Source organism: Triticum aestivum, chromosome 5A (assembly GCF_018294505.1).
Source record: "Triticum aestivum cultivar Chinese Spring chromosome 5A, IWGSC CS RefSeq v2.1, whole genome shotgun sequence".
NCBI lineage: Eukaryota > Viridiplantae > Streptophyta > Magnoliopsida > Poales > Poaceae > Triticum > Triticum aestivum.
In genome coordinates, this window is record NC_057806.1 from 258,921,874 (window position 1) to 258,942,560 (window position 20,687).

The following is a 20,687-nucleotide window of genomic DNA, read 5'->3' on the forward strand; positions in this document are numbered from 1 at the left end:
GCGACATTATAGTCGGTCTAACGTCGGACGTTTTCGGTCTCCGGAAACAGATGCCGGGCCCTCCCTCTCTCTTCTCCCCCTCGCAGTCTCACCACGACCCACCTAGTCCATCCTCCTTCCCCTCTTCGCTTCCGGAGTTGTCCGATGCGACCGCACGGTCCGAAACCCTCTCTGCACAGTGCATCGAACCCCTCACGTGCGCGTCCGAAATTGTCCCGGACCCGACCCGAACAGTCGTCACCGTTGTGTCCGGATCATCCCTAAACGTCTACAAAACATCACCATTTTCTCTTTTGGACTTTTTAGTCTATTTTTCTCGACCGTTAGATTTTATTTGGAGGGACGGATTAGCCCCTAAACTCTCCCTCTTTCCTTATTTATAATCCCTAGTCTAAATCTGGACAAAACCCTAAAACCTAGGGCACTTGTCCCATCCATCCCCTCACCCGCCGCCGCCACTTTTCTCACCATCCACATCGGGATCTTGCCCGACCCACCAACCAGTGCACAGCCATTCATCTCCCTCCTCACCTTCGGCCAACGACCAACCAAGGCCGCGCCCGATCCCCCCAGCGCCGCGGCGACGACCGAGCCATCCCCGGCGAAGCCCCTTCTTCTCCTCCATCTCTCTGCGCCTCCTCGCGCGCGCCGTGACCACCCCTCAAGACCAGCATCGCCGCCTCTGCCTCGTCGAGCAGCACCATCCACCAGGCCGCCGCATCGCCAGGAGGTTGCTGCATCGGCACGGACACGGAGCACCACCTCGCAACTCCGCCGCCGTGCTCTCCCACCTCCTCCCTGACCAGTACAACCACGACATGAGCTCCATCCCCCAACGCATTCGCGCCTCCGTCCTGAACTCCTCCTGCGCCTGCACATGTTGCCATGGCTGCTCGGGACCTTCTTCTGCCAAGATTCAGCTCCGTCCTCCACGCCCGACAAAGCCTGCACCGCCGCGCGCCTGCATCCGCGACGAAGACGACGTCGATGGCTCCTGCTTCCCCTGCCGTGTGGCCCGCCGGATCCGCCGTCTGCCCGCTCCTCGTCGGAGTGCCTTGCAAGCGCCTCGACCTCTCCCGGGACGCCGATCCGCGCCTCCCTCTGTCCCCTGCATCGCCTCGTCGCCGGAGTAGAAGCTCCGTTCGCCAAGCGCCGCACCCCTGCTTCGTTTCGCTGCGGGAGGAGCTGCGTCGCCCCTCTGCTGCTGCTTCCTTGGACGAGCGCCCTCGCCTGGGCATGTTGGTCCCTGCCGCTGACCTCTTCTTCCTCTGCAACGAGCAGAGCGCAGCCGCTCGCCCCGTTGACCATGCCTGCTCATCCGCGCCCCTGGGCCGCCTCCACCGACAATCGCCAAGGCCCAGGCGCTTCCTCCCCAGCCAGCCTCCTTCACCAACGGGCCGAAGCCCATGGTGAGCAGTCGCCCAGATCCTATGCACTGTTGGGCCGGCTTTTGTTGCGACCCATACTTGTTTTTTTTCAGTTATGCGAATTTTTCTATTTTTTCAGTAAACCTGTTTTATAGTTTAGTCCCTCTAGATCATGCATTTAATAACTCATCAACGGTGCATCATATTAAAATGATTTATATATGAAATTTGCTTAGAATTTCATCTAGTTTAATAATATGCAACTTTCATCCATGTTAAAAATGCTTAAATTGTTGTTTGCATTAATTTACTCCTATGTCATGCTAAAATGATTTAATTCATAACTAAATAACCGTAGCTCCAAATTTAATAAACTTTATATGTAAATGAGGTAGAATTTTGCCTAGTTTAACATGGTGGCCTTACTTTGCATGTTTAACAACTCTAAAATAATGTTTAGGGCAGAACAATACCAAATCTATATTATGCACATGAGGAGTTTCCGGACTTGTGGTTTGTTGTTCCGGCCTCATTTAAACTTGCCTAGTTAGGTAGTTTAATTATGCTTCACCCTCTTGCCATGCTAAGAACATTTAATATTGTTGGGTACATAAACGAGAGAGAACTAAATAAGTCACGTGGTGTTTCGTCAATATGCAACGGAGTTGCATGTTGAGCTCCACTTAATTTGTAGGATTGTTTGTGCATTTTGCCATGCCATGCTTCATTACACCGGACATGCATCATAATTGTTTGTGCATCATGCCATGTCTATGTGTTGGTTGTTTACTATGTTGTTTTCTTCTTTCCGGGTTGCCTTTCTCGTGAGCTTCGGTTCCGTTCCGGAGTTGTGAGGATCCGTTCGACTACGTCCGTTTGTCTTCTTCTTGGACTCCTTCTTATTTGCGGGATCTCAGGCAAGATGACTGTCGTGGTTCTAACTCTGACAGTGAGGTAGGGGGTATGTATGGAGAGGCTAGATCTCAGCTATGGAGAAGTTGTAAATACACCAGGATGTACGAGTTCAGGCCCTTCGCGGAGGAAGTAACATCCCTACGTCTCGGTGCCCGGAGGCGGTCGACTGGATTATGTGTGTATGAATTACAGGGGTGCCAACCCCTGCTACTGGGGATGGGGGTGGCTTATATAGAGTTCGCCAGACCCCTCCGGTCCTCAGTAATGCAGGGTTAAAATACATTAAGACTGGGCGTTACTGGTAACGTCCCTATTAAAGTGCTATGATGACCATAAAGACTACTTAATGGCCGACCGTTTGCTTGCGGAGTGACTTTAGATCTCCTGTCAGTCGAGTGGTTGGCTTCGTAGTCGAGTGGTAGCTTCCTGGTCGAGTGTCTTGAATCCGTCGAGTGGAATACCTTCAAGTCGATTGAAAGGTGACTTCTTCCAGGGATGTCCTTGGGTAGGGCTCTTAGGACAGGTCCATGCCCCTACCCTAGGTACATAGCTTCATCATTAGCCCCCGAATGGATCGAGGTTCGAGTGGGGAAGGAGTTGGGGGTCCTTCCGACTGGTTCTTAGCGTTATACGAATGTCTTGTACTGGATCAATCGTCACGGATGACGTTGTCAACTTCTTTCGGTCACCTTGATCCATTCTTGGTCTCTCGTCGAGTGAATTTCCTTACTTGTGGAATACCGAGTGCCGGCACGAGCGGGCTCTTCAGTTTGATGAGTTGTTCTGCAGCCCGTGGATTTTGCGGGATTTGAATTTCGGGAAGCGAGCGGGACTGGGGCGGCCGAAGTAATCGGATGGGATAGGATGGAAGCTCCTCGATCTCCGTGCCACCTTTTTCGCCACGTACCGCGCGCGCGCCTGTTGCGGGATTTGACGGGATCGCCTGGGCCTACCGGTCAGCCACTCGGAAGCGGCTCCTTATAAGTTGCCGGCTCGGGGCTCCCCAACAGTGTGCTCTCGCCTTTCCTTCTCCCCCCGCAAGGTCCTCTGCCACCTCCGCTCTCACCCTAGCGCCGTAGGTCCGTTCGAGCCTCGCCGGCGACGATGGTGAAGGACAAGACGTCGGCTTTGGAGCGCGCGAAGAAGGCGGCGGTGCAGGGGAAGGGGAAGAAGTCCGCTCGGGGCGGATCTTCCTCGAGGACTGCTCTGCCCAGGGATTGGATCCAGGGCGACTGGATGCCCTCGGTGATTCGGCAGGAAGATCTTGACGACATGGTCGAGGGGGGAGTCATTCCCCATGAAGCTGCGCGTCTCCCGGGGGGAGAAGTCGAACCCCAACCTCGTGACGGTGAGTGCATCCTCCTCGCCACCCATATCGATCGCGGATTTTCTCTACCTCCTCATCCTTTTTTCCGGAGCTTTTTGAACTTCTTCGGAGCGCAGCTCCATCATTTCACTCCCAATTCCATCGTGTATCTTGCGGCTTTCGTTTCCTTGTGCGAAAGTTTCTTGGGTTGCCGCCCTCATTGGGGACTCTTTAAACACATCTTCACTTGCCGTTCCCAATCGGTAAAGAAAGCCAAGTCGAGTGACGAACGGACGCAAGTGATCCAGCTATGCGGGGGCCTGGCGATCCAGATGAGGGGTAAAAGTTCTTTTCCGTCTATCACTTTTCCCGAGTCGGTCCGTGGTTGGCAGTCGACCTGGTTTTATTGCCAAGACCAGGTGACCCCAGGGCAGTCGACTGGTCTTCCCCCTTTCTCTCTGGACCGAGCTCAAAAGCCTGCCTCTCTGAAAGTGCTGCCGGAGGAAAAGGCGCAAGTCAAGGTGCTGGTTGGTCGAGTGGTTCAGCTTGTCCGAGACGGCGTGACCGGCATGGACTTGCTGGAGGTCTTCCTTCGGAGGCGCATCCAACCGCTTCAGGCTCGTGACCACCCTATGTGGCTGTACTCGGGTCTCGACGACACCACTCGGGTTCACCCAGAGGAGGTCACCGACGAGATGCTGGAAGGGTGGCTGTCGAGCATCACAGGGAACAAAGACAACCCCCGAGGAGCCAGGAGGGTTGTCCCGCTTGACAGTACATACGACGTGGACCAGGTCTGACCTTGTGTTCCCGACTGAGATCTTGCTTTCTTCATTTGCTCTCTTTGAATCGGTCGACTGACTTTCGACTTGTCTGCTATTCTCCAGGCAACTACAGAGATGTACTCGACACCCAACGGAGCACAGGGGCAGGCCGAGGAAGGGGAGGCGAGCGGAGGCGAAAGCGGAGACGAACAGGGGGAGTGGGAGTCTGACGGCGAAGGAGAGGGAGACGACGGCGTCGACTCCAGCGAAGAGGAGGAGGAGGAGGAAGCTGGACCTCCCCGCTCGGAAAGGCGATCCAAGCTTACACACGACCCTGCGCGGGAACGTGGTAAGGCGACTGCTCCCGTTGGGCAGTCGTCGAAGCGCCCTCGGACCTCTTCTCCAGCGCCGACTGAAAAAGCTCCCAAGCACCCCCGCGCGGCGCCGTCCAAGCCACCCAAGGCTCTGCCCAAGATGAGGATGACTGTCCCCACCATTTCTGGGTAATGATAGAACTTGTTCTCCTTTGTCGACCGTGGACGGATCCTTGGTCGATCCACTGAGCCGACTGACGGTCTTTCAAAATTTGCAGTGCTGCTACTTCTGAGATCTCCGCCAAGGACGATGATCAAGAGATGGAAGATGCTGTTACTTCCAACCCTGGTATGATTACTGATGTTCTGCCTTGAATCGACTGACGATTTCTTATAACTCTGGTCGATTGAATTTTTCTCGTAGCTCCTCCTCATGTTATTAGCCTTCCTGACGACGAAGACGAAGCGCCGCTGAGAGTGAGGCGGAACAGGAAAGCGTCGGCTGGCGAGACTCCACAATCCACTCCGGCGCCTGAGGCCGTAGCTCGAGACGGTGGCGATACCACCCGGGCTTCTGTGACTTTCGCCAATCCTCTGGCGAGTGCGCGGCCCTCGACGTCGACCGTAAATCCGCCTTCGCTCTTCGCCACACACCACGTCCCTGAGGACCAAGTGGGTGCAGCTAAGGAAGCTATACGCCAGGCAGGCATCATGATGGAGCAGGTCAAGGTGGTTCGAGAAGCCAGCCAAGCGGCTTATGACGCGAGTTCAGCTCTTCAGAGTAACGTCCAGGTCAGTCGATTCACTGCTTGTTCTGTTAGGGTATGCTGTCTGAAGAATCTCTTTTCCGAAGATCTTTTAAATCTGTACACCCACTGGGTGTTTCTGTTAAGTTTTTTGGTCGAGTGGGGGCACGCTGAGTGCACCCACTGGGTGTAGTCCCCGAGACTACGGTGGACTGCTGGCAGTCGACTGTAGTCTTTATATTGCGTTGCTGTAGTTTTACTCCTTCACTCGGTCTGGCCAGGCCATGTCGAATGAAACTGTATCCGGTCGACTGCGGGCAGTCGATTTTTTTTCAAAACCAGTGGGGGCACGCTGAGTGCACCCACTGGGTGTAGTCCCCGAGACTACTGTTGAATGTTTTTGATTCAGCTGTAGTCTTAGAAACGTCATCATTGTCTCTTGGTTACTCGGAAGCAACTTATCTTGGACCTCTGTCGACTGACTTTTGCAGAAATCCTGTGAACTTGTGGCTCTCTACACTGAGTTGGAGAACAAACAGATCCAGCTCGACCTTGACTTGAAGCTCGCTCAACAGAACCTGCAGAAGGCGCGAGACGAAGCAAAAGGTATGGCTGGCGAGGTTTCTCATTCTTGACGAGTGACTTCCCTTTCTTGCCCATTCTTGATGTTGAGTTCACTCGACGTTCTGTAGATGAACTGGAGGAAGCTCTGAAGAAGAAGGATCAAGATCTTGCCGAAGCACAGAAGGAGGCCTCGAGCAAAACGAAGCTTGCAGAAGAGAAACTGGCTTCGGTCGGAACTCTTGAACAGGAGAACTCCAGACTGAAAACTGCTCTCGAGACAGCTAATCGAGAGGTCAGCCGACTGAAGAAAGACAAGATGGTTCTGCACGACCAGGCGGGTGAGCTGGCGGGGAAGGTAAACGATCTGGAGGCTTATCTCGGTGGACTCGCCAAGAAGCTGTTCGTCATGCTCGAAGGTAATTATTCCGACCCGGCTGTCTTGCAGTTACCAAGCCCGCGTAAGGCCACTGTCTTATTCTTGAATCGTGTTTGCAGAATTCTGCCAGAGCTTCGAAGAGGAAACCAGTCGAGTGGAGCCAGGCTTGGATCCCGCCAATTCTCTCGTGAAGGACGAGGCTGCTATGAACGTGCTCCGACTGGAGTCTCGTGTTACCAGCGTTGTTGACTATCTTGCTCGGCTGAAGGTTGCGATGTCGCGGATCGACACATCACTCTGGCCTGGAACGACGCTTCAGAACGACCTCGAGTCCCTGATGGTTCGACTGGATGAAGTCCCGGGTCGAGTGGCGGAATGGAAGAAATCTTCTGCTAGATGTGGTGCTGATGTCGCTCTGTCTCTGGTCCGCGTCCATTGCAAGGAGGCGCGAGAAGAAAAGCTGGCCGCCATCCAAGTTGCCAATACCAGGAAGCACAGCTTTCAAGACTTCATGGAGACTTTCATTGCTGCTGCTACTCGTATTGTAGACGGGATCGACTTGGACGAGTTCGTCGCCCCTTCCAGTCCTCCGCTTGAGGAATGAAAAACTTTTATGCTTCACTTTAAATTTGCCTCGGAATGCCGAGTGGATTCTGTAACCGTTAAATTCTATCGAGCCGAGGGCTCGAGTACTTTGATCTGAGGTCTTGGACCTTTGGGTTTTATCCGAACTTGATTTATCGTTGAATATCTCCGGGAATTATCTGCCGAGTGGAACTTGGCCTTCACTCGAAATAACTTCGTATTTGTGGTGCAGCTCCGAAGGAAAAGGTAACAGTCGATTCGCATCTTGCCGTCCTTGTGGATTGGGACGTGTTCCGAACTTAGGCGAGCACGGGGCTGCAGCTAAGCCCCCGAGTGGGAGGTTTGCTTTCCACTCGGTGGGAATTTTGAACACTTAGGCGAGCACTGGGCTGCAGCTAAGCCTCCGAATGGGAGGTTTGCTCTCCACTCGGTAGGATTTTTATATACTTAGGCGAGCACTGGGCTGCAGCTAAGCCTCCGAGTGGGAGGTTTGCTCCCCACTCGGTAGGATTTTCAAACACTTAGGCGAGCACTGGGCTGCAGCTAAGCCTCCGAGTGGGAGGTTTGCTCTCCACTCGGTGGGATTTTTATATACTTAGGCGAGCACTGGGCTGCAGCTAAGCCTCCGAGTGGGAGGTTTGCTCTCCACTCGGTAGGATTTTCAAACACTTAGGCGAGCACTGGGCTGCAGCTAAGCCTCCGAGTGGGAGGTTTGCTCTCCACTCGGTAGGATTTTCAAACACTTAGGCGAGCACTGGGCTGCAGCTAAGCCTCCGAGTGGGAGGTTTGCTCTCCACTCGGTAGGATTTTCAAACACTTAGGCGAGCACTGGGCTGCAGCTAAGCCTCCGAGTGGGAGTCTGGCTCACCACTCGGTAGGATTTTGAAATACTTAGGCGAGCACTAGGCTGCAGCTAAGCCTCCGAGTGGGAGGTTTGCTCTCCACTCGGTGGGATTTTCGTATACTTAGGCGAGCACTGGGCTGCAGCTAAGCCTCCGAGTGGGAGGTTTGCTCTCCACTCGGTAGGATTTTCAAACACTTAGGCGAGCACTGGGCTGCAGCTAAGCCTCCGAGTGGGAGTCTGGCTCACCACTCGGTAGGATTTTCAAATACTTAGGCGAGTACTTGGACTGCAGCTAAGCCCCCGAGTGGGAGGTTTGCTCTCCACTCGGTAGGATTTTCAAACACTTAGGCGAGCACTGGGCTGCAGCTAAGCCTCCGAGTGGGAGGTTTGCTCTCCACTCGGTAGGATTTTCAAACACTTAGGCGAGCACTGGGCTGCAGCTAAGCCTCCGAGTGGGAGTCTGGCTCACCACTCGGTAGGATTTTCAAATACTTAGGGGAGCACTAGGCTGCAGCTAAGCCTCTGAGTGGGAGGTTTGCTCTCCACTCGGTAGGATTTTTATATACTTAGGCGAGCACTGGGCTGCAGCTAAGCCTCCGAGTGGGAGGTTTGCTCTCCACTCGGTAGGATTTTCAAACACTTAGGCGAGCACTGGGCTGCAGCTAAGCCTCCGAGTGGGAGTCTGGCTCACCACTCGGTAGGATTTTTATATACTTAGGCGAGCACTGGGCTGCAGCTAAGCCCCCGAGTGGGAGTCTGGCTCACCACTCGGTAGGATTTTTTTTGCAAACTTAGGCGAAATGGATTCGCAGCTAAGCTACCCACTGGGGGATTTCATACGTAAACAAAAGTGACAGCAATTACAGGAAGAACTGGGACACTCTTGTCTTTGATAAAAAATAAACTACAAAAGTTTTTCTTATTACACCTCATCCGAGTGAGAATTCAAGTGTAAAATGGGCGGAGTAGTTCCGCATTCCAAGCTCGTGGCTCGTCGATCCGGCGATCAACGTTGTAGAGATGATATGCTCCATTGTGGAGGACTCTGGTGACGATGAAGGGGCCTTCCCAAGTAGGAGCAAGTTTGTGTGGTTTCTGTTGATCCACTCAGAGGACCAAATCTCCTTCTTGGAAGGCTCGGCTCTTCACATTTCTGGCATGGAATCGACGCAAGTCTTGCTGATAGATGGTCGATCTGATCATAGCCATTTCCCTCTCCTCCTCTAGGAGGTCGACTGCGTCTTGCCGGGCTTGCTCTGCTTCGTCTTCGTTATAAAGCTCGACTCTGGGGGCGTTGTGAAGTAGATCACTCGGCAGGACGGCTTCGGCTCCGTAAACCAGAAAGAATGGCGTTCTTCCAGTCGACCGGTTCGGGGTGGTCCTCAGTCCCCACAAAACTGACGGAAGCTCGTCGACCCAAGCGCCTGCTGCGTGCTTGAGATCACGCATCAGTCGAGGCTTCAGTCCTTTGAGAATCAGACCATTTGCTCTTTCAGCTTGTCCATTCGACTGGGGATGCGCGACCGACGCGTAGTCGACTCGTGTGCCTTGAGAGGCGCAAAAAGCTCTGAACTTGTCTGAATCGAAGTTTGACCCATTGTCAGTGATGATGCTATGCGGGACCCCATATCTGAATATCAACTCTCTGATGAAACTGATAGCAGTGCTAGCATCAAGATTTTTGATAGGCTTGGCTTCAATCCATTTGGTGAACTTGTCGACTGCCACAAGCACATGTGTGAATCCGCTCCTGCCTGTTCTCAGTGGACCAACCATGTCCAGTCCCCAAACAGCGAAGGGCCAGACGAGTGGAATGGTCCTCAGAGCAGATGCTGGCTTGTGCGACATGTTGGAGTAGAACTGGCAGCCTTCACACTTGTCGACTATCTCTTTCTCCATTTCGTTTGCCCTGGGCCAGTAAAAACCCGCTCGGTATGCTTTGGCCGCGATGGTCCGAGAGGACGCATGGTGACCACAGGTCCCCGAGTGGATATCATCAAGGATTATCTGACCTTCTTCTGGCGTTATGCACTTCTGACCGATTCCAGTTGCGCTTTCTCTATACAACTGTCCTTTTATGACTGTGAAAGCTTTAGATCGACGGACAATCTGTCGAGCCTCTTCTTCGTCCTCTAGAAGTTCTTTCCTCAAGATATACACGATGTATGGTATCGTCCAGTCGGGAGTGATTGCCAAGACCTCCATGACTAGGTCAACCACAGCAGGAATTTCGACTTCAGTCGGATCTGTGGCACTTTTCGGTTGCGGGGCTTCTTCTGTAAAAGGATCCTCCTGGACTGACGGCGAGCGGATGTGCTCCAAAAACACATTGCTAGGAATGGCTTCTCTCTTGGAGCCTATCTTTGCCAGATCATCAGCTGCTTGATTTTTCAGTCGGGGGATGTGATGAAGCTCTAGCCCCTCGAATTTCTTTTCTAGCTTTCTTACTGCGTTGCAGTAGCCAGTCATAGCTGGGCTTCTGACGTCCCACTCCTTCATCACCTGATTAACCACCAAATCTGAGTCGCCATAGACCATGAGGCGCCGGACGCCGAGTGAAATGGCCATGCGCAACCCATACAAGAGTGCTTCATATTCTGCTTCATTATTGGAGGAATCGAAATGAATCTGGAGAACATATCTGAGCTTATCTCCTCGGGGGGAGACCAACACTACCCCAGCACCAGAACCATTCAGCATCTTAGATCCATCGAAGAACATGGTCCAGTGCTCCGAGTGAACTTGAGTCGGAAGCTGCTGTTCAATCCACTCGGCGACGAAATCTGCAATTGCTTGGGACTTGATAGCCTTCTTTGCTTCAAACTTGATATCTAGGGGAAGGAGTTCAATCGCCCACTTCGCCACTCGACCAGTTGCATCTCTGTTGTGCAAAATCTCTGACAGTGGAGCGTCGCTGACGACTGTAATGGAATGGTCAGAGAAGTAGTGTGCAACCTTCTTCGTGGTCATGTAAATCCCATATACAAGCTTCTGGTAATGGGGATATCTTTGCTTCGAAGGAGTCAAAACTTCAGACACATAATATACTGGGCGCTGAACTCTGAAGGCCTTTCCTTCTTCTTCCCGCTCGACCGTAAGTACTGTACTGACAACTTGTCCCGTGGCCGCAATGTAAAGCAGCAGAGGCTCTTTACTGATTGGGGCAGCAAGCACCGGCTGGGTGGAGAGCAGAGCTTTGAGCTCTGCAAACGCTGCATCAGCTTCTGGAGTCCACTCGAACTTGTCAGACTTCTTCATCAGTCGGTAAAGAGGCAACGCCTTTTCACCGAGACGAGAAATGAATCGACTTAGAGCGGCCAAGCAACCTGTAAGCTTCTGGACATCGTGTACACGCACAGGGCGCTTCATCCGGAATATGGTGCCAACTTTCTCGGGATTGGCGTCGATTCCTCGTTCGGAAACGAGAAAACCGAGTAACTTTCCACCTGGAACTCCGAATGTGCACTTTGATGGATTGAGCTTGATATCATATCTCCTGAGGTTAGCAAAGGTTTCGGCAAGGTCAGTCAGTAGGTCGGAACCTTTCCGTGACTTAACCACAATATCATCCATGTATGCTTCTACGTTCCGACTGATCTGAGTGAGCAAACACTTCTGAATCATCCTCATGAACGTGGCTCCAGCATTCTTGAGGCCGAAGGGCATGGTGACATAACAGAAGCACCCGAATGGGGTGATGAAAGCCGTTTTGATCTCGTCGGGTCCATACAGACGGATCTAATGGTACCCTGAATAAGCATCTAGAAAAGACAAACGCTCACACCCCGCGGTCGAGTCGACTACCTGGTCGATGCGGGGGAGAGGGAAATGATCTTTCGGGCAGGCCCGATTGATATGTTTAAAGTCAATGCACATGCGAAGTGACTTGTCCTTCTTGGGGACCATGACAACATTGGCGAGCCACTCGGAGTGGTAAATCTCTCGGATGAACTCCGCTGCTAAGAGCCGAGCCACCTCCTCGCCAATAGCTTTCCTCTTCTAGACGGCGAACCGTCGAAGATGTTCTTTCACAGGCTTGAACTTTGGGTCGACTCGTAGACGGTGCTCAGCCAGCCCCCTGGGAACTCCAGGCATGTCAGAAGGCTTCCATGCGAAGATGTCCCAGTTCTCACGGAGGAATTGGATGAGTGCTTCTTCCTATTTGGAGTCGAGCGTCGTTGAGATGTGAGTCGGAGCAGCATTGGGGTCGGTCGGGTGAATGTGAACTGGCTTAGTTTCACCGGACGACTGAAAAGCTGATTCTAAAGCTGGCTTCTTGGCTCGCAGCAATTCACTCGGATCAGCAGTCTTCTGGTACTCTTGCAGCTCGACTATTGACATCTGAGCATCAGCGTTCTTTGATCCTTTCTGAAAACACTCCTCTGCTTTCTTCCGATTGCCTGTAATGGTGATCACACCTCTGGCGCCGGGCATCTTCAACTTGAGATACACATAGCACGGTCGAGCCATGAAGCGTGCATAAGCTGGCCGGCCCAGAATAGCATGATAAGCACTTTGGAAGTCCACAACCTCAAATGTCAACTTTTCCTTGCGGTAATTCTTTGAATCACCGAAAACCACATCGAGAGCAATCTGGCCGAGTGACTCAGCTTTGTTTCCAGGAATGACTCCATGGAAACTCATGTTGCAGGCACTGAGCCTGGACATCAGAATGCCCATCCCTTTCAATGTTTCTGCATACAGTATGTTCAGGCCGCTGCCACCATCCATCAGGACTTTGGTCAGTCGAGTGCCTTCAACAATTGGATCGACCACCAGAGCTTGCCTCCCAGGGGTGGCAATGTGCGCAAGGTGATCGGACTGGTCGAACGTGATGGCAGTCTGAGACCACTTCAGGTAGCTGGGTGTTGCCGGGGCAACCATATTCACTTCACGGTTAATGACTTTCAGTCGACTTTTGCTTTCGACATCAGCAAAAATCATCAAGGTGGAATTGACTTGGGGGTATCCATCGTCACTATCTTCTTTGTCCTCAACTCTGTCTGACTCTTTTTCCTTGTCTTTGGACTGCTTGCCCTGAAACTGCTGGATCAGGAGCCGGCACTGTCGAGTGGTATGCTTTGGGTAAATAAGATTACCCTCTTCATCTTTCTTGGTGTGGATGTGACATGGCAGATCCAAAACATCATTTCCATCTTGATCCTTGACTTTCTTGGGGTTCCAGGGCCCCTTGGATTTTCCCTTGAATTTTCCCTGGGTTACGGCCAGGGCCTCCCCGGGAGCGGCTGGCTCGGCCTTCCGCTTCTGTTTCCCACTGGAATTGCCTCCGGTTTCCTGGGCGACTGCTTTCTGCTTGCCACTCCAGAGTCAATCTTCATCTTCTCCGTTAGCGTATTTGGTGGCAATTTCCATCATCCGATTCAGACACATTTCTCCAGTCCGACCGAACTTCAGGTTCAACTCTCTGTTCTTGATGCCTTCTTTAAAGGCACAAACTTCTTGGTGATCTGGTACATTCTCAACTGTGTGATGCAAAGTGATCCACCTCTGGATGTAATCCCTTAGAGTTTCACTCGGTTTCTGCATGCAAGACCGCAATTCTGTAAGGCCTCCCGGTCGCTTGCATGTTCCTTCAAAGGTCATGACAAACACTCGAGAGAGATCCTCCCAAGTGTAGATGCTGCTGGGTGCTAACTGATTCAGCCACGCTCTGGCTGAGCCCTCTAACAGGAGAGGCAAATGCTTCATAGCCACCTCATCATTGCCGCCACCAATCTGGACAGCCACTCGGTAGTCTTCGAGCCAAGTGTCAGGCTTAGACTCGCCGGTGAACTTGCTGACTCCAGTCGCCAACCGGAAGTTGGGAGGAATCACTGCGGCCCTGATGGCTCGACTGAAACACTCTGGCCCCGAAACACGTACTCTACTGCTGGCAGGCGCATCTCTGTCGTAGCCTTCTCGGTGAGCTCTGTTCCTGTCAACCAGAGCCTGAACGAGGATGGATCTCGCATCAAAGCCTGGGGTCCCTGGGGTCGACTGGAACTCTCCGCCCAATACTATGAGGGTGTCTGTCATCCTGCTGTCGAGGCGCATATGACCCTCTCCTCGGGGGAGGGGTTGGCACTCGACGTCGATCGAACCGGTAATCATACTGCTCATTTCTTTTGTACTGATCATGCCGGTCTCCGCGTCCCTCACGCCTCGGGGGCGATCTTGGGCTGTGAGCCGACTGGACTGTATCCGTTGCAACGGATCGACTGTGGATCCTATTTCGCGACTGAGAAACAGCGGAATTCTGGTTTCCCGCTGCCCGGAGCAACGCTCTGATTTGCAACAAGCCCCTGCCAGCCTCCGACTGGGAGGCTGAATCGATTCTGCTATACGGGCCGCGGCTGCCAAATTCTGAACTGGGGTTCGATATACCTGCGTAGGCGGGAAGAGCTGATGCCGAATGGACTCGGGAGCTCGCTGACGCGCTTGCTCGTCGAGTATTCGCTGGAGATTCTCCAGTCGAGTGCACTCGGCCAAGTTAGCCAAGCGCGCGTGAAAGTGCAACTATCCCTAGGTGGTTTTGGTAATTCATAACAACATATAGCTCATTGAGCTAATGCTATTCCAAGATGACTATTTCAGGAAAGCTCAATGATTGGCATGGCATGGATGTGAAAGTGGAACCCTCAAAATGCTAAGGACAAAGGATTGGCTCAAGCTCAAAAGATCAAGACTCTTCATTTTATATTTTAGTGATCCAAGATCATATTGAGTCTTTAGGAAAAGCCAATACTATCAAGGAGGGATGAGGTGTTGCTTAATGAGCCTCTTGCTTCATGTGCTTAGTGATATGCTCCAAAACCCTCAACTACTTTCCCATATTCACATATGACCTAAACCCTAAGCCAAACTCGGTCCTACCGATTCTTTCTATCCGGCGCCACCGAGTTTCACTTGTCATAAGCCACTGCCAAACCCTAGCAATTCGGTTCTACCGATAGGGATCTCGGCCTCACCAAGATGGGATTGCAAACTCTCTGTTTCCCTTTCGTAACTTTTCGGTCTCACCGAGAGAGCGAATCGGTCCCACCAAGATTGCAATGTAAACTCTTTGTTTCCCTTTTGTAACTTTTCGGTCTCACCGAAAGAGCAAATCGGTCGCACCGAGTTTGCCTGACCAACTCTCTGGTTAGCTTATTACCAAACTCAGTCTCACCGAGTTTGTGTAATCGGTCTCACCGAGATTACGTTATGCCCAAACCCTAACCATATCGGTCCTACCGAGTTGCATGTCAGTCCCACCGAAAATCTCTAACGGTCACTAGGTTTACCTTTTCGGTCCGACCGAGTTTGTTGATTCGGTCCCACCGAGATTGGAAAACTGTGTGTAACGGTTGGATTTTGTGTGGAGGCTATATATATACCCCTCCACCTCCTCTTCATTCATGGAGAGAGCCATTAGAACACATACACAATTCCAACTCATATGTTCTGAGAGAGAACCACCTACTCATGTGTTGAGACCAAGATATTCCATTCCTACCATATGAATCTTGATCTCTAGCCTTCCCCAAGTTGCTTTCCACTCAAATCTTCTTTCCACAAAATCCAAATCCTATGAGAGAGAGTTGAGTGTTGGGGAGACTATCATTTGAAGCACAAGAGCAAGGAGTTCATCATCAACACACCATTTGTTACTTCTTGGAGAGTGGTGTCTCCTAGATTGGCTAGGTGTCACTTGGGAGCCTCCGACAAGATTGTGGAGTTGAACCAAGGAGTTTGTAAGGGAAAGGAGATCGCCTACTTCGTGAAGATCTACCGCTAGTGAGGCAAGTCCTTCGTGGGCGATGGCCATGGTGGGATAGACAAGGTTGCTTCTTCGTGGGTGGTTGCTTCTTCATGGACCCTTCGTGGGTGGGGCCCTCCGTGGACTCGCGCAACCATTACCCTTAGTGGGGGGAGCCCCCCGTGGACTCGCGCAACCATTACCCTTCGTGGGTTGAAGTCTCCATCAACGTGGATGTAGGATAGCACCACCTATCCGAACCATGGGAAAAACATCCGTGTCTCCAATTGCGTTTGAATTCTCCAAACCCTTCCCTTTACATTCTTGCAAGTTGCATGCTTTACTTTCCGCTGCCAATATACTCTTTGCATGCTTGCTTGAATTGTGTGATGATTGCTTGACTTGTCCTACAATAGCTAAAAACTGCCAAGAACTAAAATTGGGAAAAGGTTAAGTTTTTATTTGGTCAAGTAGTCTAATCACCCCCCCTCTAGACATACTTTCGATCCTACAAGTGGTATCAGAGCCAGGTTTCCATTTGCTTTGATCTCCATAGCTTTTGGTGGTCATAGCCTTGGTTTCACAACCTAGGAGAGTATGGCGTCTAGCGAGGGAAATTATCACCGTAGAGGTCCTTACTTTGATGGTACTAATTTTGCTAGTTGGAAGCATAAAATGAAAATGCATATTCTTGGACATAACCCCGCCGTTTGGGCTATTGTGTGTGTTGGTTTGCAAGGTGACTTCTTTGATGGGAAAGAACCAAACCGTGAAGCTACTGCGGGTGAGTTGAAGATGTTGCAATACAATGCTCAAGCTTGTGATGTTCTCTTCAACGGATTGTGCCCCGAAGAATTCAACAAAATCAGCCGTCTTGAGAATGCAAAGGAAATTTGGGACACTTTGATTGATATGCATGAAGGTACCGACTCCGTCAAGGAATGCAAGTTGGATGTGCTTCAAAGTCAACTTGACAAGTTCAAAATGAAGGATGGTGAAGGTGTCGCTGAAATGTACTCTAGGCTTGCTCTCATCACAAATGAGATTGCCGGCTTAGGAAGTGAAGAGATGATCGATAGATTCATCATCAAGAAGATTCTAAGAGCCTTGGATGGAAAATATGATACCGTGTGCACATTGATCCAAATGATGCCCAATTACAAAGATCTCAAGCCAACAGAGGTGATTGGAAGAATTGTTGCTCATGAGATGTCACTTAAGGATAAAGAGGAACTTCACAACAAATAAAGTGGTGCCTACAAAGCCTCATGTGAAGCCCCTACATCATCAAGTGAGAAACAAAACTTCAATGAAGAATTGAGCTTAATGGTGAAGAACTTCAACAAGTTCTACAAGAGTAGAAGCAAAGATAGAAGCTTCAAGTCAAGGTCCTACAATGACAAAAGATCTTCTAGTCGAGAGAGAAACTGATACAGTTGTGGAAGACCCGGACACTATTCCAATGAGTGTACGGCTCCCTACAAGAGAAGAGAAGATTCTCCAAAAAGAAGAAGCAAAGAATCACCACCAAGAGAGAGAAGGAGTAGAGATGATCGTTATGAACGAAGATACTCACGGAGAAGCAAGGATTCGGAAAGGAAGGAAAAATCATCAAGGAGCTACACAAAACGAAGACATCAAGCTCATGTTGGTGAATGGGTATCCGGCTCCGACTCCGACAGCCACTCCGAGAGAAGTTATCACTCCGACTCCGAAGATACTCAAGATGAAGGTGTTGCCGGTCTAGCACTTGTGTCAACCAACTCCTACGACATATTTGACTCACCAAATGAAGGAATTGGAAGATGCTTCATGGCCAAAGGTCCTAAGGTAACACACCCCGAGTAGTTGATTTCAATAGTGATGAAGATGACTTGTTAGGTGATGATTTGCTTGTTGACAACTCTAGTGATGAATACTATGATGAAACGTCAATTAATCATGCTAATCAAGATAAAACGAATGACAATGATAAGGAGAAGATTGAGGCTCTAACTAAAGAACTAAACACTCTTAAGTTAGCTCATGAAACTATCTTCGAAGATCATCGAGAACTTTTAAGAGCTCATGAGAAATTACGCTTTGAAAAGCTCAATCTTGAGCAAGAGCATGAGTTCTTAAAAGCAATCAATGATGATCTCCGCAAGAAAAGTTCTTCTTACATTGCCAAGCATTTACTCTTATCCACTTACATGCCTCAAGTCAAGTCTAGTAACAAGAACAAGAAAGATTCTTCCTCTAGCAGTAACAATGATCATGCTAAATCCAATATTGTTGCTTCTAGTAGTTCTCTTGATTCCACTAATGATTCTCTTAGCCAAGTTACACTTGAGCAAGAAAATAGCTTATTGAAGGGAATTATAGAGAAAGGAGTGTACAAAAGCCTTGCCGGGAGTAAGCAATTCGAGGAAATTGTGCGCAAGCAAGGAATGCACCGGAAGAATCAAGGTGTTGGTTTTGAACGAAAGTTCAATGCCAATGGAGTTGAGTGGGAAGAAGATCAATACCCCAAGACAAAGTTTGTTCCTCAACAAGAGAAGTATGATACTTCTTTCAAGGGGACACAAGCTCAAGATGATCCTCCACCACAAGACTACAAGCAAAAAGGCAAGGACAAGCTTCAAGAGGAAATTGATGCATTTGAAGAAGCTCCTAAGACCTTAGTCAAGTGGATTCCCAAGACTACTTCAAGTTCCACTTTATCAAGTACGACTACAACTCCAAGGATTCCCATCAAGATGGTGTGGATCCAAAAGAAGAAGAACTAGAGAGTTCTTGAGGGTGACTTCGCCAACATACTTCACTCTTATCATTTTGGCAAGAACAAGTGCAATCAACTTCCACATCTTGCACTAGTTCAAGGAGTCACAAACCCTCTTGTTGGTAAGACAAGGGACAAGGTAACCTAAAAGTTTTCATGGACATCATCTTGTGTGTGCATCACTCTATGTCTATGGATATCCTTGTTTGTTCCTTGTGGGACTAACCCATTTAGGTATTGAAAGTGCAATTCACTCAAATGGATAGCTCCAAGTGATCTACATCAACATTGAGCATCCACATCTTCAACATCTACATGAAGTCATCATCGACAAAACCCGAGGTTAGTTCATCCCTCTAAGGGGGGATATCACATCTAGGGGAGCTTTACTCTAAGACTTGAGCTAAAGAAACTCTAAAGATGTGAACACAACAATACTTTATGTAAAAGTGGTAACCCCACTTGAGCTTAAACGATGAGTATGACCTATGATCAAGTGTTCTCACTTGACTCCTAAGTCAATATACTCATATATAGATGACCTTGTCATCGCAAATTGCTTGATAGATGCTAGAATTGGTTGTGCATGCCTTGTCACATATTTCATTTGCCATCTTATTGTGTGAGCATGCTGGTTGCATATTTTACTCATTCGAGGACATCCACTTGTTGTTTTGATTGTTTGGTTTTATTTCCTTTTGCCAAGTGGATGGACAAGAATGCCTAAGAACCTCCTCTAGCTATCTATGCTTTTCTCGTCTCAAACTCTATTCATGCTACATCACAAAATTTGATCAAGTCAGATTCGAACCACTCTGTGTGAGGAGCGCTCGGAGTCCCCGATTTGTCATAGACTTAAACTTCCAAAACCTCTTTATGATTCTCGGTCTGACCGATACCCTACTTTTGGTCCTACCGAGATCATTAAGTTGATCTAGGTTTTCGATCTCGGTGCAACCGATTTGAACCATTCAGTCACACCGAGTTGCAACAACTGTATACAGTTTTGCATCTCGGTGCCACCGAGTTGTTCCACTCGGTCACACCGACAGGGTCGGGCTATATATAGTCACGGGCAAAAATTTGGAAATTTCTCCGAACCCCTTTGCCCGCGTGATAGCCTGCTCTGCCAACTTGGTCTCCGGATCGTCTCCTCGTCGCCAGCCGCCTCCAGTCGCTGGTCTCCGTCACCGTCAACGGAAATTCAACCCCGCCGTTGCCGCCATGGCGAGTCTCCGCCGAACTAGGGTATGGACTTGATCTTTGTGCTATTCCCCAATCCGATTCTTAGCACATTGTGATCATCATGATTCTTGCCACGGTTGTTAAACTTCTATCCAGTCAATGAACTCGTAGATTAGGTTTAATTCGAAAATTTTAGGGTTAGGTTTCCGCCGAAACCATCTCGGACCCACCGAGTTGAAAAACTCGGTCCCACCGATTTGGCTTATGCCATTGCACAAGTGAGACTCGGTCTGACCGAGAATTACTTATCGGTGTGACTGATTTTGGAACTTTGTGAAACCCTAGCAGTCTCGGTGCCACCGAACTGTGACTCGGTCTAACCGAGTTCACTAGTTTAGGTGCCAAAACTGCTTCGGTATCACCGAGTTTAGAAATCGGTAGATCCGAGATGCTTTCAGTGGGAAACTAAAACTAAGTTTTTGAATTATTCTTTTGCAAAAATCTCTGCATTTTGTGATGCTTATCCACTCTATCTCATCTATAACCTATTCACAGGGTCAGCAGTCAGAGTTTGCATCATGTCAGACCAAAGTGATAGCCAGAACTTGTCAGAGCAGCAAGTGCAGATGAGTGAGGGCACTAGTCCCTCAAGTTCCTCAGATGATGGCAGCAGGAGCACCCCTAGCAATCTGCCTAAAGCTGCCACAAGACAGAGAAAGAAGAGAACCTCAGACTCGGAAGATGAGGATTATGTGGCAGAAGAGGAAGCAACTTCCAAGAGAGTTGAGCCAGCACAGGGCATAAAACCAGGGATGAAGATCAAAAGGCCAGCAGGCAGGCAGCCTATGTCAAAGGCCAGAGCTTCAACTGAGAAGCCCACTCCCATTGAGCCAGTTGCTGCTGAAGGCAAGAAGAGGAAAGAAAGGGTGAAGAAAACTGTAGCCAGAGTGCTTGGCAAGGCTTCCATCATGGAAGATGAGGAGGAAGAAGAAGAGGTAGCTGCACCAGCACCTAAGGCACCCAAGCTGATGGGTGATGCCATAAGAACAGGGGCAGCTGCTTCCAAGGCCAAGCCATCTCCAAAGCCAAAGCCAAAGAGGAACACAAGAAGCATCCTAGCTACTGAGAAGAACAAGGCCCCAGTGCCTGAAGCTGCAGAAGAAGAAGAAGAGAATGTTCTTAGAAAGCTCAAGCCCAAGATCCCAGACCACAACGATGCTCA

At 50.1% G+C, this 20,687-nt stretch overlaps 2 protein-coding genes across 2 annotated transcripts; both read left to right on the plus strand.

The window, feature by feature from the left end:
• Nucleotides 1-398: 398 nt before the first annotated feature.
• LOC123102915 (uncharacterized) lies at nucleotides 399-16,333 on the plus strand. The gene is made up of 2 exons (XM_044524377.1): nucleotides 399-1,409; nucleotides 16,259-16,333. Exons 1-2 carry the CDS (start codon nucleotides 886-888, stop codon nucleotides 16,260-16,262), a joined length of 528 nt encoding a protein of 175 aa, XP_044380312.1. The 5' UTR covers nucleotides 399-885; the 3' UTR covers nucleotides 16,263-16,333.
• On the plus strand, nucleotides 4,122-7,320 carry LOC123102914 (myosin-7B). The gene is made up of 6 exons (XM_044524376.1): nucleotides 4,122-4,382; nucleotides 4,476-5,015; nucleotides 5,091-5,458; nucleotides 5,904-6,018; nucleotides 6,105-6,392; nucleotides 6,472-7,320. The coding sequence occupies exons 2-6, from the start codon at nucleotides 4,988-4,990 to the stop codon at nucleotides 6,954-6,956; spliced, it is 1,284 nt and encodes a 427-aa protein (XP_044380311.1). The 5' UTR covers nucleotides 4,122-4,382; nucleotides 4,476-4,987; the 3' UTR covers nucleotides 6,957-7,320.
• Nucleotides 16,334-20,687: the final 4,354 nt, after the last annotated feature.